The sequence below is a fragment of the Anomaloglossus baeobatrachus genome, chromosome 4 (genome assembly GCF_048569485.1).
Source record: "Anomaloglossus baeobatrachus isolate aAnoBae1 chromosome 4, aAnoBae1.hap1, whole genome shotgun sequence".
Lineage (NCBI taxonomy): Eukaryota > Metazoa > Chordata > Amphibia > Anura > Aromobatidae > Anomaloglossus > Anomaloglossus baeobatrachus.
The window spans coordinates 487382802-487410551 of NC_134356.1; the positions used below are offsets into that span (position 1 = coordinate 487382802).

The window sequence follows — 27750 nt, forward strand, 5'->3', positions numbered from 1 at the left end:
TGTTTCACCTCTCAATGGTAGAGATATTAGTAATCAAAATATTTGGAACCTAATGAGTTAACTTTTTAAAAGTCCAAGTGGGTGTCATCAGTCAGTTTTTTGGGGTAAGGGTGGCACTGGCATGTACTTCTCTTCCTGTATCATGCTCCCCAATTCACTGACCTACAAAATGTTACTTTTTCTGTGTTAAATGCATGAAATAGGCTATTTCCTGTGGTAATTTGTCCACTTATTACAAATCTGCTTTCTGAAATTTTCCATTGGACAGGCACACAGTTACATTTTTTATTTTTTTTATTTTTAACATAAATTACTTAATACAAATTTTTGTTTTTTTTTAATTGCCTTTAACTTTGATTTTCTTGAATATTTAGCTGCATCCCTTTTTATTCTCTAACACTAGTCTGGGATAATTTTTGGGCTCCATTTTCCTTTATGACGGTATTCAAGTAGAACAATGTCAATCATGATGAAGCTGCTCCTTGTGCTCGTCACTGACATCTCCTAGGTTATCATGGAAAAAATCTAAATGGGAGTCCAAGAAATGTATCTTGATAGATATATTGCGCCCGAGTTATTTGTAGCATTGTAATAAGTCAGTCACAAGACCTCTATAGTTTGATGCTTTATGGTTGCCAAATAAGTTCACTACTACAGTCTGCATCAGTCTCGCTTAGTTTTGTGTCAACATCAGTGTCCTTCATAATTTCAATTATTTGTTGTCCCACAAAAATTCCTTCCTTGATCTTGGCCTTGCTTATTTGTGGTAACTTGTTTCTGAGGTATGCAAAACCCTCGCCATCACAATCCATCGCCTTGACAAAGTTCTTCTTCAGACCAAGTTTGATGTGGTGTGGTGGAAGGAAAACTTTTTATGGACCTACAATAGTCTATCTTCCAGGAGTCAAACTATTTTTTGGTGGCCACTGTTTTTTTGTGAAATGGTTTTTGCAGTCTTTGCTGTTCCATTCACAGAGAAAACAACATACATCCGAGCTGTACCCCAAGGACCAAGGCTATAGCGGGCTTTACATGCTGCAATCTTGCTAGGGAGATCGCAAGCGATCGTACCTGCCCCCATCAGTTGTGTGACACGGGCAAATCGCTGCCCGTGGCGCACAACCTCGCTTACCCCCATCACACGGACTTACCTGCCCTGCGACGTCGCTGTGGCTGGGGAACTGCCTCCTTTCTAAGGGGACAGTTCGTGCGGCGTCACAGCGACGTCACACAGCAGCCGTCCAATAGAAGTGGAGGGGCGGAGATGAGAGGGACGTAACATCCCGCCCACCTCCTTCCTTCCGCATTGCCGGTGGACAGAGGTAAAGAGATGTTTGTCGCTCCTGCGGTGTCACACACAGAGATGTGTGGTGCCGCAGGAACGACGAACAACATTGCTAATAAGCAGATAACGATTTTTTGTTTCAGGACAACTCTCCGCGGCAAACGATTTTGACCGCTTTTGCGATCGTTTAAGGTCGCTTATAAGTGTCACACCCTGCGATCTCATTAATGACGCCGGATGTGCGTCACAAACGCCGTGACCCCGATGATAATTCATTAACTATATCGTAGCGTGTAAAGCCCGCTTATTACTAGAGATGAGCGAACCGGTCCCGGTTCGGCTCGAGGTCGGTTCGCCGAACGGAGGTCCCGTTCGAGTTCGGTTCGTCGAACGTTCGACGAACCGAACTCGAACCGCATAGGAAACAATGGCAGGCATTCACAAACACATAAAAACACATAGAAAACACCCTCAAAGGTGTCCAAAAGGTGACAAACAACTCACAACACAACACAAACACATGAGAAAGTGACAAGGACATATACTCATGTGAAAACAAAAGAGCAGGACAAGGAAAAAGAGGAGGAGACACAGATATAGGCATGGCACGCCCTTCTAAAATCATGTAAAACACCGCAAGGTGACTCCAAGCGGAGTCTTCCTTTTTTCCAAAAATTGGGCCACACACACACCTACCCATTCAGTGGCAGCAGTTGTGTCCCAGTTGTACAATTCCCAGCTAGGTTTGCATCAAGCACATTCAAAAATACGCCATAATTAACCGTCCCCAGGATGACACCAGGGTAGGTAGCAAAGTCTTTCCTGATCCCAGCTCTGTTCATCTTGGCTCCTTTTAAAAAACACAGCAAGCAAGGGTTACTCCAAGCGGAGTCTCCCTTTTTTCCAAAAATTGGGCCCCACACACACCCACCCCTTCAGTGGCAGCAGTTGTGCCCCAGTTGTACACTTCACAGCTAGATTTGCATCAAGCACATTCAAAAATACGCCATAATTAACCGTCCTCAGGATGACACCAGGGTAGGTAGCAAAGTCTTTCCTGATCCCAGCTCTGTTCATCTTGGCTCCTTTTAAAAAACACAGCAAGCAAGGGTTACTCCAAGCGGAGTCTCCCTTTTTTCCAAAAATTGGGCCCCACACACACCCACCCCTTCAGTGGCAGCAGTTGTGCCCTAGTTGTACAATTCACAGCTAGGTTTGCATCAAGCACATTCAAAAATACGCCATAATTAACCGTCCCCAGCATGACACCGGGTTAGGTAGATAAAGTCTTTGCTGAACCATGACTTGTTCATCTTGGCTTCTTTTAAAAACAATGTAAACAAGGGTTACTCCAAGCGGAGTCTCCCTTTTTTTCCAAAAATTGTGCCCCACACACACCCACCCATTCAGTGGCAGCACTTGTGCCCTAGTTGTACACTTCACAGCTAGATTTGCATCAAGCACATTCAAAAATACGCCATAATTAACCGTCCCCAGGATGACACCAGGGTAGGTAGCAAAGTCTTTCCTGATCCCAGCTCTGTTCATCTTGGCTTCTTTTAAAAACAATGTAAGCAAGGGTTACTCCAAGCGGAGTCTCCCTTTTTTCCAAAAATTGGGCCCCACACACACCCACCCCTTCAGTGGCAGCAGTTGTGCCCTAGTTGCAAACAGGATGTTTTGATTTGCATCAAGCACATTCCAAATCCACAAGCATTTACTCTCCCCAGGATGACACAGGGGTAGTAAATTCCTTCTGGATCCATGACTTGTTCATTTTGATGAACGTCAGTCTGTCCACATTGTCACTGGACAGACGCGTGCGCTTATCTGTCAGCACACACCCAGCAGCACTGAAGACACGTTCAGAGACAACGCTGGCAGCTGGACACGACAAAATCTCCAAGGCGTAACTGGAGAGCTCTGGCCATTTTTCTAGATTTGAAGCCCAAAAGGAGCAAGGCTCCATTTGCAAAGTCATGGCATCGATGTTCATTTGGAGATACTCCTGTATCATCCTCTCCAGCCGTTGACTATGTGTCAGACTTGTTGTCTCTGGTGGCCTTGCAAAAGAGGGTCTAAAAAAATTATGAAAAGATTCCATAAAATTGCTGTTACCAGCACCAGATACGGTCCTACTGGTACGGGTAGACTGTTGAAGATGACGAGACCGTCCCATGTTTGGCAAGTTACAACTGGGAGAATCACTCCCTGCAACTGCACGGTTGTTTGGTGGAAAAGCCGAGCTAAGATCAAGTAACAGCTTCTGCTGATACTCCTGCATACGTGCGTCCCTTTCTATGGCTGGAATTATGTCACAAAATTTGGACTTGTACCGGGGATCTAATAGTGTGGCAAGCCAGTAGTCATCATCACTTCTAATTTTGACAATACGAGGGTCATGTTGGAGGTAGTGCAACAAGAAGGCACTCATGTGTCTTGCGCAGCCATGCGGACCAAGTCCACGCTGTGTTTGTGGCATAGAGGTGCTAACCGTTCTTTCTTCCTCTGACATCTCCTCCCAACCTCTTTCAACTGAAATTTGACCAAGGTCTCCCTCATCTGCTGAGTCTTCCATGTCCATGGACAGTTCGTCCTCCATTTCTTCATGTTCTCCTGCACCTTCCTCAACATTTAGCCTGCTACTATGCGCCCTTGTTGATCCCTGTCCCCCATGGTCCCATGCCTGGCGCCTTGGTGATGATGAACGTCTGGACCTTGGTGATGTTGTTGTGTCTTGCGCATATGAATCCTCCTGTAGTTCATCCCCTTCCTGTTGTCCCACCCCCTGACTCCGAATAGTGTTTAGCGTGTGCTCCAGCATGTAAATGACTGGAATCGTCATGCTGATAATGGCATTGTCAGCGCTAAACATATTCGTCGCCATGTCGAAACTGTGCAGAAGGGTGCATAGGTCCTTGATCTGAGACCACTCCATCAGGGTGATCTGCCCCACCTCTGCATCTCGTTGGCCCAGGCTATACGTCATGACGTATTGCACCAGGGCTCGGCGGTGCTGCCACAGTCGCTGTAACATGTGGAGAGTTGAATTCCAGCGTGTCGCCACATCGCATTTCAGGCGATGAACCGGCAGGCCGAAAGACTTCTGGAGCGATGCAAGTCGCTCAGCTGCGGCGCTTGAATGGCGGAAGTGAGCAGACAGTTTTTGTGCCCTGTTCAGAAGGCCATCTAGGCTGGGATAGTGTGTTAAAAATTGCTGGACGACAAGGTTCAACACGTGAGCCATACAAGGTACGTGTGTCACCTTGCCCAGGCGAAGGGCCGCACCCAGGTTTGCAGCATTGTCGCACACGGCCTTACCAGGCTGCAGGTTGAGTGGAGACAACCATTTATTAAACTCGGACCGCAGAGCTGACCACAACTCCTCAGCTGTGTGACTCTTATTCCCAAGACATGTCAAGCTAAAGACCGCCTGATGCCATTGCGCTCTGCTGCCAGCATAGTAATGAGGGGTGCGTGATTCCTTCTGCGCAGTGAGAACGCTGGTGGCCTGACCAGGCAGGCTTGGGGCGGAGGTGGAGGACCCAGATGAGGTGGAGGATGCAGAAGCAGTGGCGGAACTTGGACAGACAGAGGATTGACACACAAGTCGTGGGGACGGCAAGACTTGTGCAGCAGACCCTTCACCATCTATCACCATAGTTACCCAGTGCCCAGTCAGCGACATGTAACGTCCCTGTCCATGCTTACTGGTCCAAGTATCGGTGGTGAAATGCACCCGTTCACACACAGAGTTTCTCAAGGAAGCGGTGATGTTGTGTGCGACATGCTGGTGTAGCGCGGGCACACCTTTCTTAGAGAAGTAGTGGCGACTAGGCATCTGGTACTTTGGCACAGCGATAGACATAAGGTCTCTAAAATCCTGTGTGTCCACTAGGCGGAAAGGCAGCATTTCGGTAGCCAACAGCTTACAGAGGGATAGAGTCAACCTCTTAGCTTTGTCATGGGTCGCAGGAAGTGGCCTTTTATTTGACCACATCTGAGGGACAGAGATCTGGCTGCTGTGTGTAGACGGTGTTGAGTAGGGTGTCCCTGGAAAAATGCAGGTTTGTGAGGAAAGTGCAGGCGGAGACATGATGTTGCCTTCATCCAACGTTGGTGCTATCGATGTCTGAGAGAGCTGTACACACTCACTTGTTTCCCCTTCCAAACCAACTGACGACCTACCAAGCAAACTGCCTGTTGCGGTTACAGTGGTGGAAGTTGTGGGTGGAAAAACAGGTGTGACAGCTGTCCCCACAGTCCTAGAAGATGACGAGCGCGCGGATGCACTTTAAGGGGCAGGCGGTGGATGGTTCGCTCCGCTAGGCCGCATTGCAGCACGGTGAGCTTCCCACCGGGACATATGATATTTATTCATGTGACGATTCATGGAAGAAGTTGTCAAACTGCTGAGGTTTTGACCTCTACTAAGAGAACCATGACAAATTTTACAGATCACATAATTTGGGCGATCTTTTTCTATGTCAAAAAAGGACCAGGCTAGGCAAGGCTTAGAGGCCATGCGACCTGTTGATCCACCCCAAATAATGCTCAGAGGCAGAGTGGTGGCTGAGGATGCAGTTGTAGACGTGCTACCAGTACTCCGACTGTGTCCAGGAAGGCGCAAGTTAACTTCGTCATCAGTTGCATCCTCCTCCACCACCTCTGTTGACCTCCTCGAGTGCCTGACTGTGGGTTGACAGTAGGTGGGATCTAGAACTTCATCATCAATTGTTGTGTTTGCACTCCCCTCCCCCTCAGACCAAGCCTCTTCTTGCCCTGACCGAATATTTAAGTTGTCATCCCAATCGGGTATCTGCGTCTCATCTTCATCAGTATGTTCTTCATTGTCTATAACCACAGGTGTTACAGTTTGTGACAAAGGGTCAACATTATGCTCAGAAACTTGGTCCTCACGGCCTGAATCAGAGTCACAAAGGTTCTGGGCATCACTGCAGACCATTTCCTGTTCTGTACTCACTGTAGCTTGGGAGCAGACCTCTGATTCCCAGGCTATAGTGTGACTGAACAGCTCTGCAGACTCAGCCATCTCAGTTCCACCATACTGTGCAGGGCTGATGGAGACTTCAGAGCTGGGAGAAAGCAAGTTTGATTGGGATGACAACTCAGAGGACTGGTGTTTTTTGGATGCGGTACTTGAAGTGGCTGAGAGGGCACTTGTTGGACCACTTGAGATCCATTCAAGCATTTTCCTTTTTTGGCCATCATCTACCTTTGTTCCTGTTGTTCGTGTCCGTAAATAAGGGAGCACATCGGATTGTCCACGGTAAGTAGTAGACATCTTACTTTTGCTGGTAGATGGTCTCTCTTCAGCAGATGATAATGGAGCTTTGCCACCTTCCCCACGGACAAACCCTTTTTTTCCTTTTCCACCACGCCTCTTCCCCTTTCCACCAGCATCTGTCATTTTGCCACTCATGTTGATTGCGACAAGATTGTGCACTGAAAATGTGGTAGTAAAAATTGAGAGGTGGTGTAGATTGCAGCGGTGGTCTAGCTTTATTAACAGCAGAATAAAAAAGAATAAATATCCCTGTCAATGCAACTAGGCTCTTAAACTGGCAGCATCAATTGCTAGTATAATGGCTTAGTTATAATGAGTTGGAGTGTGCAATGCAGGCAGAGGTGCTGCAAATGTCTTTGCACTAGTGTGACTAGACAAAAGTCCAATAGCCACGTTTAGGATGCCACTAGGTACACTGAGTGTTTGCTAGTATAATGGCTTAGTTATGAGTTGGAGTGTGCAATGCAGGCAGAGGTGCTGCAAATGTCTTTGCACTAGTGTGACTATAGCAAAGTCCAATAGGCACAATTAAGATGCCACTAAGTACACTGAGTGTTTGCTAGTATAATGGCTTAGTTATAATGAGTTGGAGTGTGCAATGCAGGTAGAGGTGCTGCAAATGTCTTTGCACTAGTGTGACTAGACAAAAGTCCAATAGCCACGTTTAGGATGCCACTAGGTACACTGAGTGTTTGCTAGTATAATGGCTTAGTTATAATGAGTTGGAGTGTGCAATGCAGGCAGAGGTGCTGCAAATGTCTTTGCACTAGTGTGACTAGACAAAAGTCCAATAGCTACGTTTAGGATGCCACTAGGTACACTGAGTGTTTGCTAGTATAATGGCTTAGTTATAATGAGTTGGAGTGTGCAATGCAGGCAGAGGTGCTGCAAATGTCCTTGCACTAGTGTGACTAGACAAAAGTCCAATAGCCACGTTTAGGATGCCACTAGGTACACTGAGTGTTTGCTAGTATAATGGCTTAGTTATAATGAGTTGGAGTGTGCAATGCAGGCAGAGGTGCTGCAAATATCTTTGCACTAGTGGGACTATAGCAAAGTCCAATAGCCACGTTTAAGATGCCACTAGGTACACTGAGTGTTTGCTAGTATAATGGCTTAGTTATAATGAGTTGGAGTGTGCAATGCAGGTAGAGGTGCTGCACATGTCTTTGCACTAGTGTGACTAGACAAAAGTCCAATAGCCACGTTTAGGATGCCACTAGGTACACTGAGTGTTTGCTAGTATAATGACTTAGTTATGAGTTGGAGTGTGCAATGCAGGCAGAGGTGCTGCAAATGTCTTTGCACTAGTGTGACTATAGCAAAGTCCAATAGGCACAATTAAGATGCCACTAAGTACACTGAGTGTTTGCTAGTATAATGGCTTAGTTATAATGAGTTGGAGTGTGCAATGCAGGTAGAGGTGCTGCAAATGTCTTTGCACTAGTGTGACTAGACAAAAGTCCAATAGCCACGTTTAGGATGCCACTAGGTACACTGAGTGTTTGCTAGTATAATGGCTTAGTTATAATGAGTTGGAGTGTGCAATGCAGGCAGAGGTGCTGCAAATGTCTTTGCACTAGTGTGACTTGACAAAAGTCCAATAGCCACGTTTAGGATGCCACTAGGTACACTGAGTGTTTGCTAGTATAATGGCTTAGTTATAATGAGTTGGAGTGTGCAATGCAGGAAGAGGTGCTGCAAATATCTTTGCACTAGTGGGACTATAGCAAAGTCCAATAGCCACGTTTAGGATGCCACTAGGTACACTGAGTGTTTGCTAGTATAATGGCTTAGTTATAATGAGTTGGAGTTTGCAATGCAGGTAGAGGTGCTGCAAATGTCTTTGCACTAGTGTGACTAGACAAAAGTCCAATAGCCACGTTTAGGATGCCACTAGGTACACTGAGTGTTTGCTAGTATAATGGCTTAGTTATAATGAGTTGGAGTGTGCAATGCAGGCAGACGTGCTGCAAATATCTTTGCGCTAGTGGGACTATAGCAAAGTCCAATAGCCACGTTTAAGATGCCACTAGGTACACTGAGTGTTTGCTAGTATAATGGCTTAGTTATAATGAGTTGGAGTGTGCAATGCAGGTAGAGGTGCTGCACATGTCTTTGCACTAGTGTGACTAGACAAAAGTCCAATAGCCACGTTTAGGATGCCACTAGGTACACTGAGTGTTTGCTAGTATAATGGCTTAGTTATAATGAGTTGGAGTGTGCAATGCAGGCAGAGGTGCTGCAAATATCTTTGCACTAGTGGGACTATAGCAAAGTCCAATAGCCACGTTTAGGATGCCACTAGGTACACTGAGTATTTGCTAGTATAATGGCTTAGTTATAATGAGTTGTAGTGTGCAATGCAGGTAGAGGTGCTGCAAATGTCCTTGCACTAGTGTGACTAGACAAAAGTCCAATAGCCACGTTTAGGATGCCACTAGGTACACTGAGTGTTTGCTAGTATAATGGCTTAGTTATAATGAGTTGGAGTGTGCAATGCAGGCAGAGGTGCTGCAAATGTCTTTGCACTAGTGTGACTAGACAAAAGTCCAATAGCCACGTTTAGGATGCCACTAGGTACACTGAGTGTTTGCTAGTATAATGGCTTAGTTATAATGAGTTGGAGTGTGCAATGCAGGCAGAGGTGCTGCAAATATCTTTGCACTAGTGGGACTATAGCAAAGTCCAATAGCCACGTTTAGGATGCCACTAGGTACACTGAGTGTTTGCTAGTATAATGGCTTTGTTATAATGAGTTGGAGTGTGCAATGCAGGTAGAGGTGCTGCAAATGTCTTTGCACTAGTGTGACTAGACAAAAGTCCAATAGCCACGTTTAGGATGCCACTAGGTACACTGAGTGTTTGCTAGTATAATGGCTTAGTTATAATGAGTTGGAGTGTGCAATGCAGGCAGAGGTGCTGCAAATATCTTTGCACTAGTGGGACTATAGCAAAGTCCAATAGCCACGTTTAGGATGCCACTAGGTACACTGAGTGTTTGCTAGTATAATGGCTTAGTTATAATGAGTTGGAGTGTGCAATGCAGGTAGAGGTGCTGCAAATGTCTTTGCACTAGTGTGACTAGACAAAAGTCCAATAGCCACGTTTAGGACGCCACTAGGTACACTGAGTGTTTGCTAGTATAATGGCTTAGTTATAATGAGTTGGAGTGTGCAATGCAGGCAGAGGTGCTGCAAATGTCTTTGCACTAGTGTGACGCGACAAAAGTCCAATAGCCACGTTTAGGATGCCACTAGGTACACTGAGTGTTTGCTAGTATAATGGCTTAGTAACAATGAGTTTGAGTGTGCAATGCAGGCAGAGGTGCTGCAAATGTCTTTGCACTAGTGTGGCTAGACAAAAGTCCAATAGCCACGTTTAGGATGCCACTAGGTACACTGAGTGTTTGCTAGTATAATGGCTTAGTTATAATGAGTTGGAGTGTGCAATGCAGGCAGAGGTGCTGCAAATATCTTTGCACTAGTGGGACTATAGCAAAGTTCAATAGCCACGTTTAGGATGCCACTAGGTACACTGAGTGTTTGCTAGTATAATGGCTTAGTTATAATGAGTTGGAGTGTGCAATGCAGGTAGAGGTGCTGCAAATGTCTTTGCACTAGTGTGACTAGACAAAAGTCCAATAGCCACGTTTAGGATGCCACTAGGTACACTGAGTGTTTGCTAGTATAATGGCTTAGTTATAATGAGTTGGAGTGTGCAATGCAGGCAGAGGTGCTGCAAATGTCTTTGCACTAGTGTGATTAGACAAAAGTCCAATAGCCACGTTTAGGATGCCACTAGGTACACTGAGTGTTTGCTAGTATAATGGCTTAGTTATAATGAGTTGGAGTGTGCAATGCAGGTAGAGGTGCTGCAAATGTCTTTGCACTAGTGTGACTAGACAAAAGTCCAATAGCCACGTTTAGGATGCCACTAGGTACACTGAGTGTTTGCTAGTATAATGGCTTAGTTATAATGAGTTGGAGTGTGCAATGCAGGCAGAGGTGCTGCAAATATCTTTGCACTAGTGGGACTATAGCAAAGTCCAATAGCCACGTTTAGGATGCCACTAGGTACACTGAGTGTTTGCTAGTATAATGGCTTAGTTATAATGAGTTGGAGTGTGCAATGCAGGCAGAGGTGCTGCAAATGTCTTTGCACTAGTGTGACTAGACGAAAGTCCAATAGCCACGTTTAGGATGCCACTAGGTACACTGAGTGTTTGCTAGTATAATGGCTTAGTTATAATGAGTTGGAGTGTGCAATGCAGGCAGAGGTGCTGCAAATATCTTTGCACTAGTGGGACTATAGCAAAGTCCAATAGCCACAATTAAGATGCCACTAGGTACACTGAGTGTTTGCTAGTATAATGGCTTAAGGCTACTTTACACACTGCGATATCGGTCCCGATATCGCTAGTGTGCGTACCCGCCCCCATCTGTTGCGCGACACGGGCATATCGCTGCCCGTGGCGCACAACATCGCCCAGAGCCGTCACACATACTTACCTGTCCGGCGACGTCGCTGTGACCGGCGAACCGCCTCCTTTCTAAGGGGGCGGTCCGTGCGGCGTCACAGCGACGTCACTGAACCGCCGCCCAATCGCAGCGGAGGGGCGGAGATGAGCGGGACGTAACATCCCGCCCACCTCCTTCCTTCCGCATAGCGGCCGGGAGGCAGGTAGGGAGACGTTCCTCGCTCCTGCGGCGTCACACGCAGCGATGTGTGATGCCGCAGGAACGAGGAACAACCTCGTTACTGCTGAATTAACGATCATTGTGAATGGATCCCCGTGTCGCCGATTAGCGATTTTTCACTGTTTTGCAACGATGCAAAATCGCTAATCGATGTCACACGCAACGGCATCGCTAATGCGGCCGGATGTGCGTCACGAATTCCGTGACCCCAACGACTCCGCATTAGCGATGTCGTAGCGTGTAAAGCCCGCTTTAGTTATAATGAGTTGGAGTGTGCAATGCAGGTAGAGGTGCTGCAAATGTCTTTGCACTAGTGTGACTAGACAAAAGTCCAATAGCCACGTTTAGGATGCCACTAGGTACACTGAGTGTTTGCTAGTATAATGGCTTAGTTATAATGAGTTGGAGTGTGCAATGCAGGCATAGATGCTGCAAATATCTTTGCACTAGTGGGACTATAGCAAAGTCCAATAGCCACGTTTAGGATGCCACTAGTTACACTGAGTGTTTGCTAGTATAATGGCTTAGTTATAATGAGTTGGAGTGTGCAATGCAGGTAGAGGTGCTGCAAATGTCTTTGCACTAGTGTGACTCGACAAAAGTCCAATAGCCACGTTTAGGATGCCACTAGGTACACTGAGTGTTTGCTAGTATAATGGCTTAGTTATAATGAGTTGGAGTGTGCAATGCAGGCAGAGGTGCTGCAAATGTCTTTGCACTAGTGTGATTAGACAAAAGTCCAATAGCCACGTTTAGGATGCCACTAGGTACACTGAGTGTTTGCTAGTATAATGGCTTAGTTATAATGAGTTGGAGTGTGCAATGCAGGCAGAGGTGCTGCAAATATCTTTGCACTAGTGGGACTATAGCAAAGTCCAATAGCCACGTTTAGGATGCCACTAGGTACACTGAGTGTTTGCTAGTATAATGGCTTAGTTATAATGAGTTGGAGTGTGCAATGCAGGCAGAGGTCCTGCAAATATCTTTGCTCTAGTGGGACTATAGCAAAGTCCAATAGCCACGTTTAGGATGCCACTAGGTACACTGAGTGTTTGCTAGTATAATGGCTTAGTTATAATGAGTTGGAGTGTGCAGAGGACAGGAGGGTACAGTGCCAGGATTGTGGGGCTCTGGGTAGAGGAATGGAAGCCTGCCTTTCTATTCCCTCCTAATGGGGAAATGCAGCGACGAAATCCCTGACCTTAGCTACACAGACGCTGTCTCTGTTTGCAGGACCTGTCACCTATGGCTCTGACCCTGCCGGTACGAGCCCTTAAAAGGACTGATGGAAAGTGCTATCTCTATGCTGTCCAGCGCTGTGTATGGAGCGCATTCAGCTGTATCAGCGATAGGACTCAGGACGGAGCTGCGCCAGTGATGTCTGACACCAAGGACGCAGAAGGCAGATAATGGCGTCCTGGAGGAAAATGTCCGGTTTTATAATGCAGAGACATGTGACATGGACATCCTATCACACATGCCGTTGCTTCTCTGGCTAAAAGTCCACTTAGCTGTGTGTGTGTCTGGGATTGGCTGACATGCTGGCCCTCCCCACTACACGCGCGCGCTTAGGGAAGGAAGACAAGGAAAAAAAAAAAAAAAATGGCGATCGCCATTATACAAACAGGAGTGATCTGAATGCGCTGTTCACGCACACTATACACTGAAATGTCATAATAGTGTGAGTCACAGAGTGACTTACACTATTACAGCGGAAAGCCAGCTAGGAATTAGCTGTTTTTTTTGCTGCTAGAACCGTTCTCGAACGTTTCTAGAACTATCGAGCTTTTTCAAAAAGCTCGAGTTCTAGTTCGATCTAGAACAGGCCCCAAAATCACTCGAGCCTAGAACTGGAGAACCTCGAACCTCGAACCGCGCTCAACTCTACTTATTACCTTCAGATTATCACTCACAATTTTTGTAACACATTTTTGACAGCAGAAGGTGCATATTTTTATATGGTTTTTCAGACTTGCTGCATATATAAGAATGGTGGACAAAGTAGGTCGCATTTCTGCCCCTGAAGATACCAATCATGTCAATGTATTGTCATTTTTTGTAGTGTGAATAATGTTGTGCATCATTTGTAAATATTGTGTAGTGTGAAATGTAATGTAATGTAATGTAATACGATGTTCCTGTTTAATGTAAAGTGTATTGCATTTTGTGTGTGGGTTCTCAATAGCGTAATATATAATGTAGGAGGTGATAATGCAGAGTTATGGATAGCAGTGTTATAGGAATGTATAATATAATGTGTCTATTAAGATGTAGTTTATAGTATATGGTGTAATGGATAGTAATGTAGTGTTGCAGTTGATAATGTTTTCTGGGAAGTCGGTAAAGTGTTAAATCTGCCCTGCCACAGACTGCAGAAACAGAAACATTGAAGTATTGGGACTAGCCCACCATGGTAGGGGTCAGTTGACAGGGGAAAGGAAGGTTCATTCTGGAAGGAGTCAGTGAAGGCCTAGTAAGTGAATGTGACAGATGTATAGTTGGAGCGGCTACAGGCTATAAGAGCCAGAGGATGTATTCCTTACATCCAGATCCCTTTACCGTCAAGGTACTGAGTTGATCTCAACTTGCGTATGGCATAGTCTATTGAACTGTGTCTTCTAATGCAAAGTAAAAATGTAACATTCTGTAAGATATGTGCCCGCTATATAGAGTGTAAAGTTATGAATGACAATGAACCTTCTAGTAAAGAGTTTTGGTTTAAAGTGAACAGTTTGTCTCCTTGCACGTGTCAGTCGCCACCTGGCACTCGGCACTACGTCAGTCGGCACTATGCGGCCTGCAGGGATTCCCAGCCGAAGTCCCTCATCCTCAACTACTTCTTCATGCCCCTCCAAACATAAACCACAGGAAATGATGGATTTGTGTTGCCATTTTGCAGAAGTACTGCTTTTAAACTGGCTTTTTTGAAAAATCTATGAAAAACCCTCCATTTTTGAGAACTGTGCGCTATTCCCATTACATCTAGCAGAGAGTTTGTATCATTGCAGTAAACTAGGTCCCCATCTTTGAAAAAGTGTTCAATTCCTGCTGTCTATGGCAGCAAATGCATAATGTGGTCCCCTGCTCCAGCAAGTGCCAGCCTTTAAGCCTCAAAGCCAAAAGCTCTACCTGAGTTTTAGATAGGTTTAGATCACAAAATAAATCATTTAGTTCAAACTGGTTTAATTTGTGAGGCTCCCCAGACCCATGGCATACAAAATCAGGATGTTTTCGATCAGCTTTTTCAACTAAATTAGCATCTTATTTTTCTTCTGGATCCAAGGTCCAAGATGTTGGTACAGTGGCGACTGGCAGCTCTAAGCCTGTTGAGACCAGTCTAATTTTGAAGGAATTTTTGGATATTTCACTGAATTTCTTGTTTTACTTGATATTTCAGCAATTTATGTCATACAGAACTAGCAATCTTGGCTCCCATCATACCACTGGTACAGCAAATGCCATGTGTTGTGATTTACCATTGACCCAGCTTGTGAGAAGTGTAACACAGGATAAGCAACAAATATGAGGGCCTAAAGCTTGTCTTTATATCTAATTTTGCACTGAAAATACAGGAAATAACTCTTCTTCACCAAAGGCATTATGCTACTTTTCTGTGAATTTCTCGGCACTGTTAAAGTCCCCGCCATGCATGTCTCGCAGCTGATTTTCAGCCACTAAACATGCAGGCATTGTCTCCCAATCATGGTAATGCCGTAGTCATGTTGGCTACTGGCATTACTGTGATTGGCTAGCCGCATCATATCATCAGGTGTATAGAAGACCTGGTGACACCATGCTCAGAGTACTGTAACCTGAAGTAGTGTAGGGACTGGGAGAGTTTCTGCTGGAGAAGGAGCAGTATGCTATAGTGATGTGATAGTCACACTACCTGCTGGGGCAACATTACACCATCAGTCCTTTTCAAGGCTAATTGAAATATATTATTTTCTATACTTATACTGCTCTTAATCTGCAATTAATGTAGGGTTAGTTTCTGGAGTAATGATAGTGTATTAAAGGCATTTAGGCAGGGTTCATTGCATTACTGTCCTTGGTGCTGTCACATACAACCAATAGTATTTTTCAGGGCTAATTTAAATAGATGCTTTTCTCTAATAACACCACTTTTAGCTGTGTGCATAAACTAAAATGTGCAAGGTGTGTGGTAAGGGATGAGGAAGTGGATGTCCCACTTATGGTGGTGCACGGACGTTGGCCAGGGCAAACTGTGCCTAGTGCAGGAGCACATCAAACACATGCATCTTCTAGAGCTAGCTTCCTTTCCCACTTTACAGGAGGGCGTGGGACACCACAGTTGAAGACAGATCAGTGAAAGCAGGTTGTGGGTTAGATGGCAGACAATGCTTCCAGTCTGTTTTCCAGCACCACTCTGTCTTCCACACTGTCCAGTCTCTCTAGGCAAGACATAATCCTCACCCTGATCCTCTTCTCTCCCACCATGGTGAGTGCCAATAGACAAGTGACCCCCACACTTGGACACCCAAGCTTTTTACCTTTCCATTTATTGATTCTTCTGGTCTTTCACCTTGCATTTTACTAGAAGTAAATAAGGAGATTGTGTGATGTGATGCCCCAATATTTGAGCAGCCACTGTGGCACCTCTGAATATATCAGGGTGCCACAGGGTACTGCAATCCTTTCCCAGGATGCAGGGCCTACCCCCCATGGTTCCAGGTTCCTAAGAAATCGGTGTCACTACCATCAGCACAAATCCCAATCACACCTCACATCATGACCTGTCAGACACACCAGTGGGTTGGTTAAGCTGGAATAGGGCCACTCACCTAGAGGTCAGGCAGACTGGTGGGAGGGAGGAAGTAAGGGAGTAGTGAGAGCCCTCAAGGAGTGAGGAGCTGGAGTAGTAGCTCCCGGGGAGCTAGACCGAGGTTCAGTCGCAAAAGGTGGTCCGGGACCAGAAGAGTCGGGGACCGGTGGCAGTGACATTGGCAGGGTGTAACGGACATAGTCTAGGAGGACTGTCGGCATCAGAAATCTAAAAGAACTAAATATAGTGAGCAGGGCCCCAACAGCTTCAAGCCAAGGGGCCACAATAGAGAACTAACTTGTGCACGGAGGCGGCTCCGGATTACCAAGTGACACTGGTGGGATCGGACACCTGGACGGGCACCCCTGTAGTGACTGTGATGCACAGAGTCTTTGGTTTATCTTCAGTGTGAGTGTCTGCTTTATATTCCCCATCCATCACCACGACTACCCACAGTGAGTAATCTCGTCCGCTGCACAATGCACTCCCAAATATCCCACCAAAAAACCCAGAGGCTGGGGCCTTCCCTACCTGCGGAGGGACTGACACCTTGCTGCTCCACACCATCTGCCCCGGTACTCCTTCCAGCAGTGGCGGTACTCCCACTACTGGAACCCGCAGGTGGCGTCACAAACTTCTGCCCTGTAAATAATCCCCTTTCAAGGATTGGAGTGTCTGCCGAGCCCGGGTCCGAACCCCTCGAGCCACGACCACCCCAGATCCGAGCACCCCGTTCTGCACCGGAGCAGCACACCACAGTCAGAAGAAGCCTATGATGAGGAATGGCAATTACTGTCTCAAGAGGTGGATGATGATGAGACACAGACGTCAATAAGTAAACTAATGTTAAGTCAACAAGTCAGAAGGAGGACCAGAATGCCGAATTAGAAGACAAGGTGGTGGATGATGAAGTAATTGACTCAACCTGGTGAAGTCACATGCAGAGCAAGCACAGCAGCACAGGGGGCAAGGGATCTTCAGCACCGCTACAGGCAGGAAAAGGGAGTGGGTTTTCCATAGGGAGAAGGCAGGCAGCTGTTTCCCAAAGCACCCACATGTAGCCAGATCCCAGGCCAAGGGTTAGGTGTTCCCAAGTCTGGTGCATTTTTACAGAAGGTGCAGAGGAAAAGAAAATGGTAATTTACAACCTGTGTCGTACCAAGCTTAGCAGGAGCCAGACCATTACCAGCATGACCACTACCAGCATACTCAGACACATGTCATCCAAGCACCCAACTAAGTAGGCCAAATGCCCGAGTCCACAATCAGTGTCTGCTTGTTTCACCACTGTGCTATATGGTGGGCAATCCCCTGTCCAAAATGCAGCCATGGATGTCTCCTGCCCTGCCCCTGTCATTGAACATTTGCAGCCATCATCAGCAACCATGTCCACTTCCTTGTTTCTGTGCAGATTCCAACTGTTTCTACCCAAGGCCATGGAAAGCAAGCACAATCCCTAAAAGGCCACATTTCCAGACTGCTTGCCCTAGAAATTTTGCCGTTTAGATTTGTGGACACTGAGACTTTCTGCAACTAGATAGTGGCAGCTTGGACTATTTAAGGGAATTTTTCCCGAACCCCTCTTTGCTGCTGATGCCTCGGACGTTAGTGGTGGCAGATGAGTCCTGGAAACCCACCTGCCTGGCAGAGTTAACAGATGTCTTGAAGTCCTGGTCTGTTCTGGGATCTCCAACCCGTGCATGCAAAGTACTGTGAGCCCTGGATGTCAGCCCCACAGGACCCCTCTGTCCTTGGAGCTTGCTCTCTCGCTCTCCAGCTACTTTACTCCTCTGAGTGGCTGTTCTCTCCACTCAGGTCTTTACGGATGCTTTGCTACTTTCCTTGTGTCTCAAGAGTCTGTGGTCTGTCTTGACACCTTTCCTTTTACTCCTCTCCACAACTCACAACTCCTTCCTCTTTCACTTCCTTTCTCCAACTGACTAACTCCAACCTACTACTTCCTCCTCCTAAACCCTTTGACTGTCATACACTCTACCCACACTCCCCAGGTCCCTTTCTACTCCCCCAGGTCTGGTCTCTTCCTCCCAGTTGGCTGCCTATTATCTAACATTGCCCAGCCCTGTCATCTGGCTAGGTGAGGCTCAAAGCTGGTTACAGCGAGTGTAAATGTCTTGGTGGGCTAGTGTGTGTGTAGTGACTGGCACAGTCATGTAGGACCCGAACTGTTACCTTGTTTTTGTGCCACCTGGTTCCTGCAGTGGCGTCACAGAAGGTCCACTTAACCACCAACACATGGATAAGTGTTTGGGGCCAGGGATGCTACATTTCCCTGACAGCACACTGGGTGACCTTGTGAAGGCCAGAACCAAGTCGGCCTCTAGGACAGCAAACATGCTACTGTACCGCCCCACGCCCGGCTGCAGCCGAGCCGCACGGATCCAGGCTCGTTGGTGGGTGGCTTGAGCACCTCTGGACCCGGGGTCACTTCACTCTGAAAGGGGATGCTGGCGCTTTTGGTGGGGTTTAGGTAGGTGCACGGCCAGAGCCGCGCTTGAGTTCGTGATGCCACCCACGGGATATGGTGAAGGTAAACACCACCGCTGCAGTTACGGGGCACCCGGGGGAGATGTTATGCAGCAAGTTGTTAACCCCTCTGTGGGCAGGGATGGTGGCCCCGGGGCCCGTTGGGGATAGCTGGGCGGTGCAGGGCGGTGCGCGGCCGGAAGGCACTGTTGTACTCACGATTATTGAGACACACAAGTCTCTGGTAAAGCAAGTTGATGGTGGTTGGTGCCCGCAGCCGGCTGCGTCTGGTCCCTCACCCGGTTCGGTGGTCTTGGCCTTTCTCCTGCACCATGTTGTGTACTTGGGCTGCCTGCGCTTCAGTGACGGGAGTCCACTCCCCAGCTTTGTGAATGTCGGGAGAGCCCTTTTGCCTGCAGACACTGGCCTGTGGGATCTCTCTGCCTGTGCAGTGGCTTTCTATCCTCCTTGTTGGGCTGTTGTCTTCAGTCGGGACTTGGGTGGGAAAGGACCTATAGTCCAGACCGCAATCAGTTAATTAACTCAGTCCAGTGGATTTTGGACCTCGTTTCAGGGTCTGAGTACCCCCCTGTGTGCTCCGGTTTCCGAGTCGGTTCCCCAGGTCGGTACCGGCGGGCCACTACCCTGTCTCGGTCCACCACGGTTCCACCGAGCCATCTTCCTGCCTCCTGCAGGCTAAGGCCACCGTATGCCTCCTAGCCAAAGGTACCCGGGCTCCAACCCCGGCACCTGTCAGACTGTCAAAGGCCTGTCCTACAGGCCTGACCTCCTCCACTCAACTCTAACACTCATCTGCCTGTGTTTCCTGCCTCAGGCCCTCTGAACTCCTCGGTGGGCGTGACCAAGCACCTGGCTCCGCCCCTGGTGTGTCCATCAAGCACTCAGGGAGGTGACTAGGTTTTAATGGTTGGCTGATGACACCTTTTTGGGGGACAGGTGTAGTGCGGGGGTCTATCTGTGAATACCTGGCTAGTCCAGGGCGTCACACTCCCCCTTGGTTAACTACAGACCGTCCGCGGGCTGTTCGACCACCACCGTTTATTTTGTAACTAGAAAAGATAAAAACCAGTTAACAAACATACTAACATATGTACAGGTATGATTACTTCTGGTTCATTCCAAGATGGGAGGCACTATGCTTTAACGTTGCAAAACATATATAAAAACATTTTTATTAACCGGGAACAGGACGGGACCGAGTCCTTTCATTTGCCCACCCAAGCAAACCTAGCCCTGATGCTGCCTCTAAAAACTGGTCAGCACCCCTTTTCCCCAGTCCAGGAAACGGGTTCAGGTCCGGGTATTGCCCATACGGGCCGGGTAATAAGTTCCTTACCCGGCAGTCTCTCAGAGGCCCCATGTCCAGGGGACCCCTGACCCGGAGGGTTGTCACCAGTTTGCATGGTGACGGGACCTCGGCCTCCTCTGCCGCAGGCCCTTCCTCCAACCAGCCTCTCCGGAGACTGTAGGACCTGAAAGGGTAGTCCGGGATTATTTACAAGCCCAAAAGTTTTTGGCTGGCCTGCTAGTTCTCAGCCGTGTCTTTATTTAAATGGGGGTAAACAACGGGAGGTTAACTGAGTCCCAATGGGGACGGGCAGGATGGTAACCGGGAACAGCTACCATAACACTCATAAATGCGGGCATGCACATCCGCTTTACCCTCCTGCTCTGGAGCCAGACTTCCTGGGGAACCCTCGGCACCGGCTACGACCGGCCTCACATACTGCTGTGGGACCGTATGCTCAACAGCCTGCGCCTCCTTTCCACGAGCCCCTTGCCGCTGGTCTTCAGCCGGGATGAGGTACCTGGGAACAGCGGGTGCTGCCTCCGTTGCGGCTGGGTGGACTGCCGGAGCCAACGTCATCTCTGTTGCTTCCGGGCGGACTGCCGTGGCCAAATGGGATGTCGTCAGCAATGCTGGTGCGATTGTGACAGTAAGGCCTGAGGGCCCAGTAACTGGGTCCTCCCCTGTAGGTGGTACGAGCTCCGCTGCCACGGACTGAGGCAGCGGGTCGGTCAGGGCGGTGGCTGCAGACACGGGCGACGAGGGAGATGGTGTGGTGGATGGAAGCAGGCCAGGTTCCTCAGCCGAGACGGCCGGTTCTTGGGGAACATAGGGGCGTGGGTCACTGCTTACCTGCTCCTCCGAGATCATCTCCACTTCGCGCGACTGGACAGCTGCAGCTAGGCCCTTCATCTCTGACGCCCACTTCGACAGCATGAAGTGGGCTTGGCCCTGCGTACTCCGACACATCCTGCCGCGTTGGTATCCAGGAACGGGTTGCCGCAGAGTCCTGGCGTCCAGGCACTTCACAGCGTTAGTTACATGCCGCTGATCTTCACCCGTTTATCCCCCCATTGGTCTTTTTGCGGCACTCCCTTCTTCGGCCGACCAGTTTTGCTTTTCGACTTCTCCCTTTGCTGCATGGCTGCGTTCCCAGGAGGCGGGGCTTCAGCTTTCGCACCCTTTCTGCGGGGAAGAAAACTCCGCCGGGAATCTTCGCACCAAAAGATGGCAGCAAGATGGCAGATTCTGAAAATTTCACAATGGATCACCGCTGACTTCACTTCAAGGAGCACTTCACTAGGTTAGTGAATAGGTAAGTATCCTGTTCGTGACGCCAGAAGAGTCAATGTGTACCGCCCTGTGCTCGGCTGCAGCCGAGCTGCTCGGATCCGGGTTCGTTGGTGGGTGGCTCGAGTGCCTCCGGACCCGGGGTCACTTCGCTCTGAAAGGGGATGCTGGCGCTTTTGGTGGGGGTTAGGTAGGTGCACGGCCGGAGCTGCGCTTGAGTTCGTGATGCCACCCACGGGATGTGGTGAAGGTAGACACCACCGCTGCAGTTACGGGGCACTCAGGGGAGATGTTATGCAGCAAGTTGTTAACCCCTCTGTGGGCAGGGATGGTGGCCCCGGGGCCCGTTGGGGATAGCTGGGCGGTGCAGGGCGGTGCGCGGCTGGAAGGCACTGTTGTTCTCACGATTATTGAGACACACAAGTCTCTGGTAAAGCAAGTTGATGGTGGTCGGTGCCCGCAGCCGGCTGCGTCTGGTCCCTCACCCGGTTCGGTGGTCTTGGCCTTTCTCCTGCACCATGTTGTGTACTTGGGCTGCCTGCGCTTCAGTGACCGGAGTCCACTCCCCAGCTTTGTGAATGTCGGGAGAGCCCTTTTGCCTGCAGACACTGGCCTGTGGGATCTCTCTGCCTGTGCAGTGGCTTTCTATCCTCCTTGTTGGGCTGTTGTCTTCAGTCGGGACTTGGGTGGGAAAGGACCTATAGTCCAGACCGCAATCAGTTAATTAACTCAGTCCAGTGGATTTTGGACCTCGTTTCAGGGTCTGAGTACCCCCCTGTGTGCTCCGGTTTCCGAGTTGGTTCCCCAGGTCGGTACCGGCGGGCCACTACCCTGTCTCGGTCCACCACGGTTCCACCGAGCCATCTTCCTGCCTCCTGCAGGCTAAGGCCACCATATGCCTCCTAGCCAAAGGTACCCGGGCTCCAAGCCCGGCACCTGTCAGACTGTCACAGGCCTGTCCTACAGGCCTGACCTCCTCCACTCAACTCTAACACTCATCTGCCTGTGTTTCCTGCCTCAGGCCCTCTGAACTTCTCGGTGGGCGTGGCCAAGCACCTGACTCCGCCCCCTGGTGTGTCCATCAAGCACTGAGGGAGGTGACTAGGTTTTAATGGTTGGCGGATGACACCTTTTAGGGGGACAGGTGTAGTGCGGGGGGTCTATCTTTGACTACCTGTATAGTCCAGGGCGTCACACTACCAACACCTAGAATTGAAGGCCCTAGTTTAATCAGTGTTTCCCCCACCTCTTACAGCAGTTCTTACACCTCCCTCCTCCTCAATCTACAAATTGTCATCCCTATCAGTCGCAAACGTGAATCACTGGAGCACTGCCTTTGTGAAACAGCAACAGGCTGCACTGAAATTTATATCTTTAGGTGAAAACAGAGTTGTTGAAATTTCTAAGAGACCAGGAAAATCTGTGGCTCTCAGCTCTGAACCTCTAACCATACAGGGTCGTGAGTGATAATGGCTGTAACCTTGTGGCAGTTCAAAGCTTGGTAAGCTGCTACAAGTACCATGCCTGGCCTACGTACTCAACAAAGTAGTTCAGTGCTTCCTGAAAACTACCCAGATTTGCCTCAGCTACTTGTCAAGGTGTGCCACGTGTGTGCCTATTTTGGCAAATTACAAATTACCTACAGCTGCCACCGGTCTGGCAGTGCTCCAGCAGTATTTGCAAGTATTGTGACCCGCCCACTCTCTGGAAGTTAACTTTACATATCTTGGCAAGGATCTGTGAGCAGTAGAGGGCAGTAATTGAATACCAGCTACAACATTTATGTTGGTATTTTGGTCAGGCTTCGCAGAAAAGAACTGACAAGTGGCCATGGATGTCTGACATCTGTGCTGTTCTCCAAACTTTGAGGACTCAACCACCTGTGTGTCTACTGAAACACTTGCTGCTGACAATTAAATAAGAAGCTTTGCATGTAGAACAGATAGAGTTGAAGGAACAAAGTACATAGGGTGATACTGCCCAGACCAGCCTAATCTCATCTGCTCAGTACGGATTGGGTGATAATGAGGAGGAGGAGGCTAAGGAGGAGGAGAAACAGTAGATGGCTGCCTGCACTAAACCAGGTTGATCTAAATGATTTACTTATAGAAAGTCAAGCGGAGCTTTTGACTTCAAGGCTCAAAGGCTGGCATTTTCTGTAGCAGGGAGCAAATGGCACTTGAAAACTTATTTTCAATCAAAGGGCACTTGGTTTATGGCAATGATTTGAACTTTGATAGATGCAATGGTACTGGAGCACAGATCTCAAGAATGAAGGCTTTTTATAGATGCTTCAAAAACCAGTTCAAAAGTTGTACTTCTGCAAAATAGCACCAAAAGTTCATCTGTTCCCTTTGCTTATGTAGCAAGTCTGAAATCTTGTTCAAAAACTAGTAGTGGAATATTTGTGGTGATCTGAAGGTAATAGCCTTGGTGCTTGGGATGCAGTTCGGCTATACAGATATTGTTGTTTTCTATGCAAATAGGACAGAGAGAACGCAAAACCATTTCACAAAAACAGTGGCTATCAAGAAATAGTATCACACCCCAAAAGAAAGATTTCCTGCATGTGCCTCTAGTAGCTCCAGAAAAAGTTTTCCTTCTGCCACTCAACATAAAACTTGGGCTGATGATGAACTTTGTCAAAGCAATGGATCATGATGGTGAAGGTTTTACATACTTCAGAAATATGTTTCTACAAATCAGTGAGACCAAAATCAAAAAAGGAATTTTAATGAGACCACAAATAAGGAAAATTATGAAAGACTCTGATTTTGATCAAACTATGTGAGACTGAGGCAAAGGTGTGGGAGTTGTTCAAAATTATAGTGGTGAATTTCCTTGGTAACCTTTAATTTCTTCACCCCGGGTGATTTTCCGTTTTTCTGTTTTTTCTTTTTTTTTTTTGCTCCCCTTCTTCCGAAAGCCGTAATGTTTTTATTTTTCCATCAATCTTGCAATGTAAAGACTTGTTTTTTGCAGGATGAGCTGTACTTTTAATTGAAACCATAAGTTTTACCATATAGTGTACTGGAAAACAACAAAAAAAATTCAAGTGCGGATAAACTGCAAAAAAAGTGCGATTGCACAATAGTTTTTGGAATATATTATTTATCATGTTCATTAAATGATAAAACTGATGTATTGGTGTGATGTCTCATGTCAATACGATTTTGTAGAGACCAAACATGTATAGGTTTACTTTTATCTAAGGGGTTAAAAAAATTCACAAGTTTATCCAAAAAAAGTGGCACACTTTTTATGCCATTTTCCGAAACTCATAGCGTTTTCATTTTTAGGGATCTATGGCTCCCTGATAGCTTATTTTTTGCATCTCAAGCTGACATTTTTCCATTTTTGCATAGATGCTATGTTTTGATCGTCTGTTATTGCATTTTGCATAAACTTTGCAGCGACCAAAAAATGTAATTTTGGCATTTGGAATTTTTTTTGCCGCAACGCCATTTACCGATCGGATTAATTGATTTTATATTTTGATAGCACAGGCATTTCTGAATGATGCCAAATATGTGTATATTTTTTCTTCTTTTAACCCTTTAATTTTCATTGGGCCGAATGGGGGGCGATTCGAACTTTTGGTTTTTTTTTAATCTTTTAAAACTTTTTTCAACTTTTTTTATTTTACTAGTCCCCTAGGGGATTATAACGATCATCAGTCTGATCGCTCTTCCATTTCTTCAGATCACAGCTACACAGCTGAAATCTGGAGAAATGCTGCTCTCCTCTCACACACGGCAGTCTGCTGGCAGTGAGAGAAAGTGACTCACGTGACCTCTGATGTGGGTGGGTAAGTTATCCTTATAGCAGCGCGCTGATACATCTCGCTGTCAGAATTCGAAAGCAAGATGTAAGAGGTTAATAGGAGTGGGTGGAATGCAATTCTACTCGCGCCTGGCACGCACACATGTCAGCTGTTGAAATCAGGTGATATGTGCGCGGATCACCACGGACTGCCCATGTTCAGCCTGCGGGGATTAACCTCACACGATTCATGACGTACCCGGTACATTATGAGTCGTGAAGAGGTTAAGCACCAAACTATAGAGTTCTTGTGACTGAGTTATTATAACACTCCAAAGAATTGGGATGCAATATGTATCTCAAAATACATTTTCTGGACTCCTAAGGAGATTTTCTCCCCGACAACCTTTGAAATCTCAGTGACGAGCATGGGGAATGGTTTCATAAATGACATTACACTACTTAAAGGCCATTATATATAGAAATGGAGCAAAAAAATGCTCTGAGACTAATGTTAGGGAATTAAAAAGGGACCGTGCCTGCAGCTAAGTATTCAAGAAAATTGAACACTGTTAAATAATTTTTAAAAATACAATTTTTATTAAGTAATTTTTGTTTAAAAAAAATATTTTTTTTTTCTCAAAAATGTAAAAGTTTGTTACTCAAAAATCCCTGCCAATAAAAAAATTCTGAAAGCAGATTTGGAGTAGGGATAGATTATCATATGAAACGGCTTATTTCATACATTTAACACAAAAAAAGTAAAACATTTTAGGACGGTAAAATGGAAGATGTCCAGCAGTCTTTTAAGCTTAGCTGTGGAAGCAACCAGTGGGTCCTAGCTACATCCAACTACTGATTGGAGAATTCCGTGCAGTGCTTGTGCTGTCATGTAATGACAGTGTGCAGTGCTTGTGCTGTAATATCCTGACAGTGTGCAATGTGCAGTGCTGTAAGATCCTCACAGTATGCAGTGCTTGTGCTATAAGATCCTGACAGTGTGCAATGTGCAGTGCTGTAAGATCCTCACAGTATGCAGTGCTTGTGCTGTAAGATCCTGACAGTATGCAATGCTTGAGCTGTAAGATCCTGACAGTGTGCAGTGCTTGAGCTGTAAGATCCTGACAGTGTGCAGTGCTTGAGCTGTAAGATCCTGACAGTGTGCAGTGCTTGCACTGTAAGGATTTAGAAGTATTCAGTCACATAATGAAAAACGAGTCATTGAAGTGATGATACAGCCCCACAGAGTGCTGATCTCAACATCCAGTCTGTGTGGGATTACATAAAAATATAGGTGGATTTGTGCAAACTTACATCCATAGAGGATCTGTGACTTGTTCGCTAAGATATTTGGAACAACCTCCCTACTTTTAAAAACTATGCACACGTGTACCTAGAAGTTGCTGTTTTGAAGGAAAAAGATAGTCACAACAAATAATTTACTTGATAAAAATAAGCTATAAACACTTCTGTTGTTTCGCAGAATAATGTAGCTTGTTTTCCACCAACAATGACAACATACATTCACTGTGTCTACACCTTGTCATTCAGTTTACAATAAATTACTGTTTGTACACATTTGAATACATCTGTGAAAAAAATATTATTTTTTGCAGAAGATTCATTGGTTGCAATATCTACTGCTGGAGATCTAAAAGTATGGGATCTCTCATCATCCGTCACCAGCATCCAGGTCAGTAGTGAACATTGCTGAGCCTTAAACACATATCAACAGATGGATATTTCTGGAGATTAAGGTTATGTGTTTAATATGCTTACTGTAGCCTTCTATAGTATACTGTATTATGTGATATGTTAATGCTGGTAATTCAATAGAAGTTCAGTCAACTGAGGCTCTGATATATGGAGGAGGGCACAGCTCTCAGCAGATGGACTGTAGACCTCCACTATTATCTTAGCTTGATATGAAAATAATGCTATGTAAAAAGCTCTACTGATTAATTACACAGAAACATATGAATTCAACACAGTATTAATTACTTATATATAGAAACATACAAAAAAATTAGCATCAGAATATTTGGACACGAAAATAATCTGAATAATCTCCAAATTGTATTAATTGCTCAAAGCACAATATTAACCAATATCTTTGGCCTGAACTACTACATTCATCCAACTTCTCCATACAGACAGACACTTGGATCCGCAAAACACCCTAGTTTATCTAACTCAGACCTGGGCAAGGGGCGGCCCGCGGGCCACATCCGGCCCGCCTACTCTCTGTGACCGGCCTGCCTGGCTCAGGGCGTCCTTGCTGGCCGGTCACTGATGAGGGCAATCTGACCTGTTCTCCGGAGCTTCAGGCTCCGGGAGGCCTGTGGTCAGATTGCCCTCATCACATGCTGCGTGCCAGGAAGGAAACAGAGGACACATCCTGCAGCTCCGCACAGTCAGTGCAGACAGCGGAACGCAGGAATCTCTCCTCTGTTCCCTGCGGCAGCTTTTCTCTGTGACACACGCGCGCCCTGATATCGTCAGTACGGCGCGCGTGTGTCATTTGAAAAGTTCCCGCCCGGCAGGAGAAGAAGCTGCAGCGGCGGGGGCCGTATGGAGAGAAGCAGCGGCTCCTAGGAATACAGCGTCGGTGCAGCCTGGGCATGTGAAAGAGAAGCCGTTCAGTGGGGGGCTCGTACGGAGGTGCCTGAGGAGGGGACAATAAGAAGACAGGTGAGTGGTTACTAGTAACCTGCGGGGGCAATGGGGGGGGCGGGGGTTAACTGTTGACAAATATTTGGGGTGTAGTGGTTTAGTATATGGGAATGTAGTTTTACAGGTGTGGTATATGGGGGGGTGTAGTGGTGT

At 47.0% G+C, this 27750-nt stretch overlaps 1 protein-coding gene across 1 annotated transcript in view; it reads left to right on the plus strand.

Annotated features, from left to right (window-relative positions):
* Window positions 1-27750, plus strand: part of WDR72 (WD repeat domain 72) — a 426854-nt gene that overhangs the window by 27258 nt on the left and 371846 nt on the right. The window contains exon 5 of the mRNA XM_075342738.1: window positions 26541-26617. Within this exon, the coding sequence (XP_075198853.1) occupies window positions 26541-26617 (77 nt within the window). The remainder of the gene's footprint in view (window positions 1-26540; window positions 26618-27750) is intronic.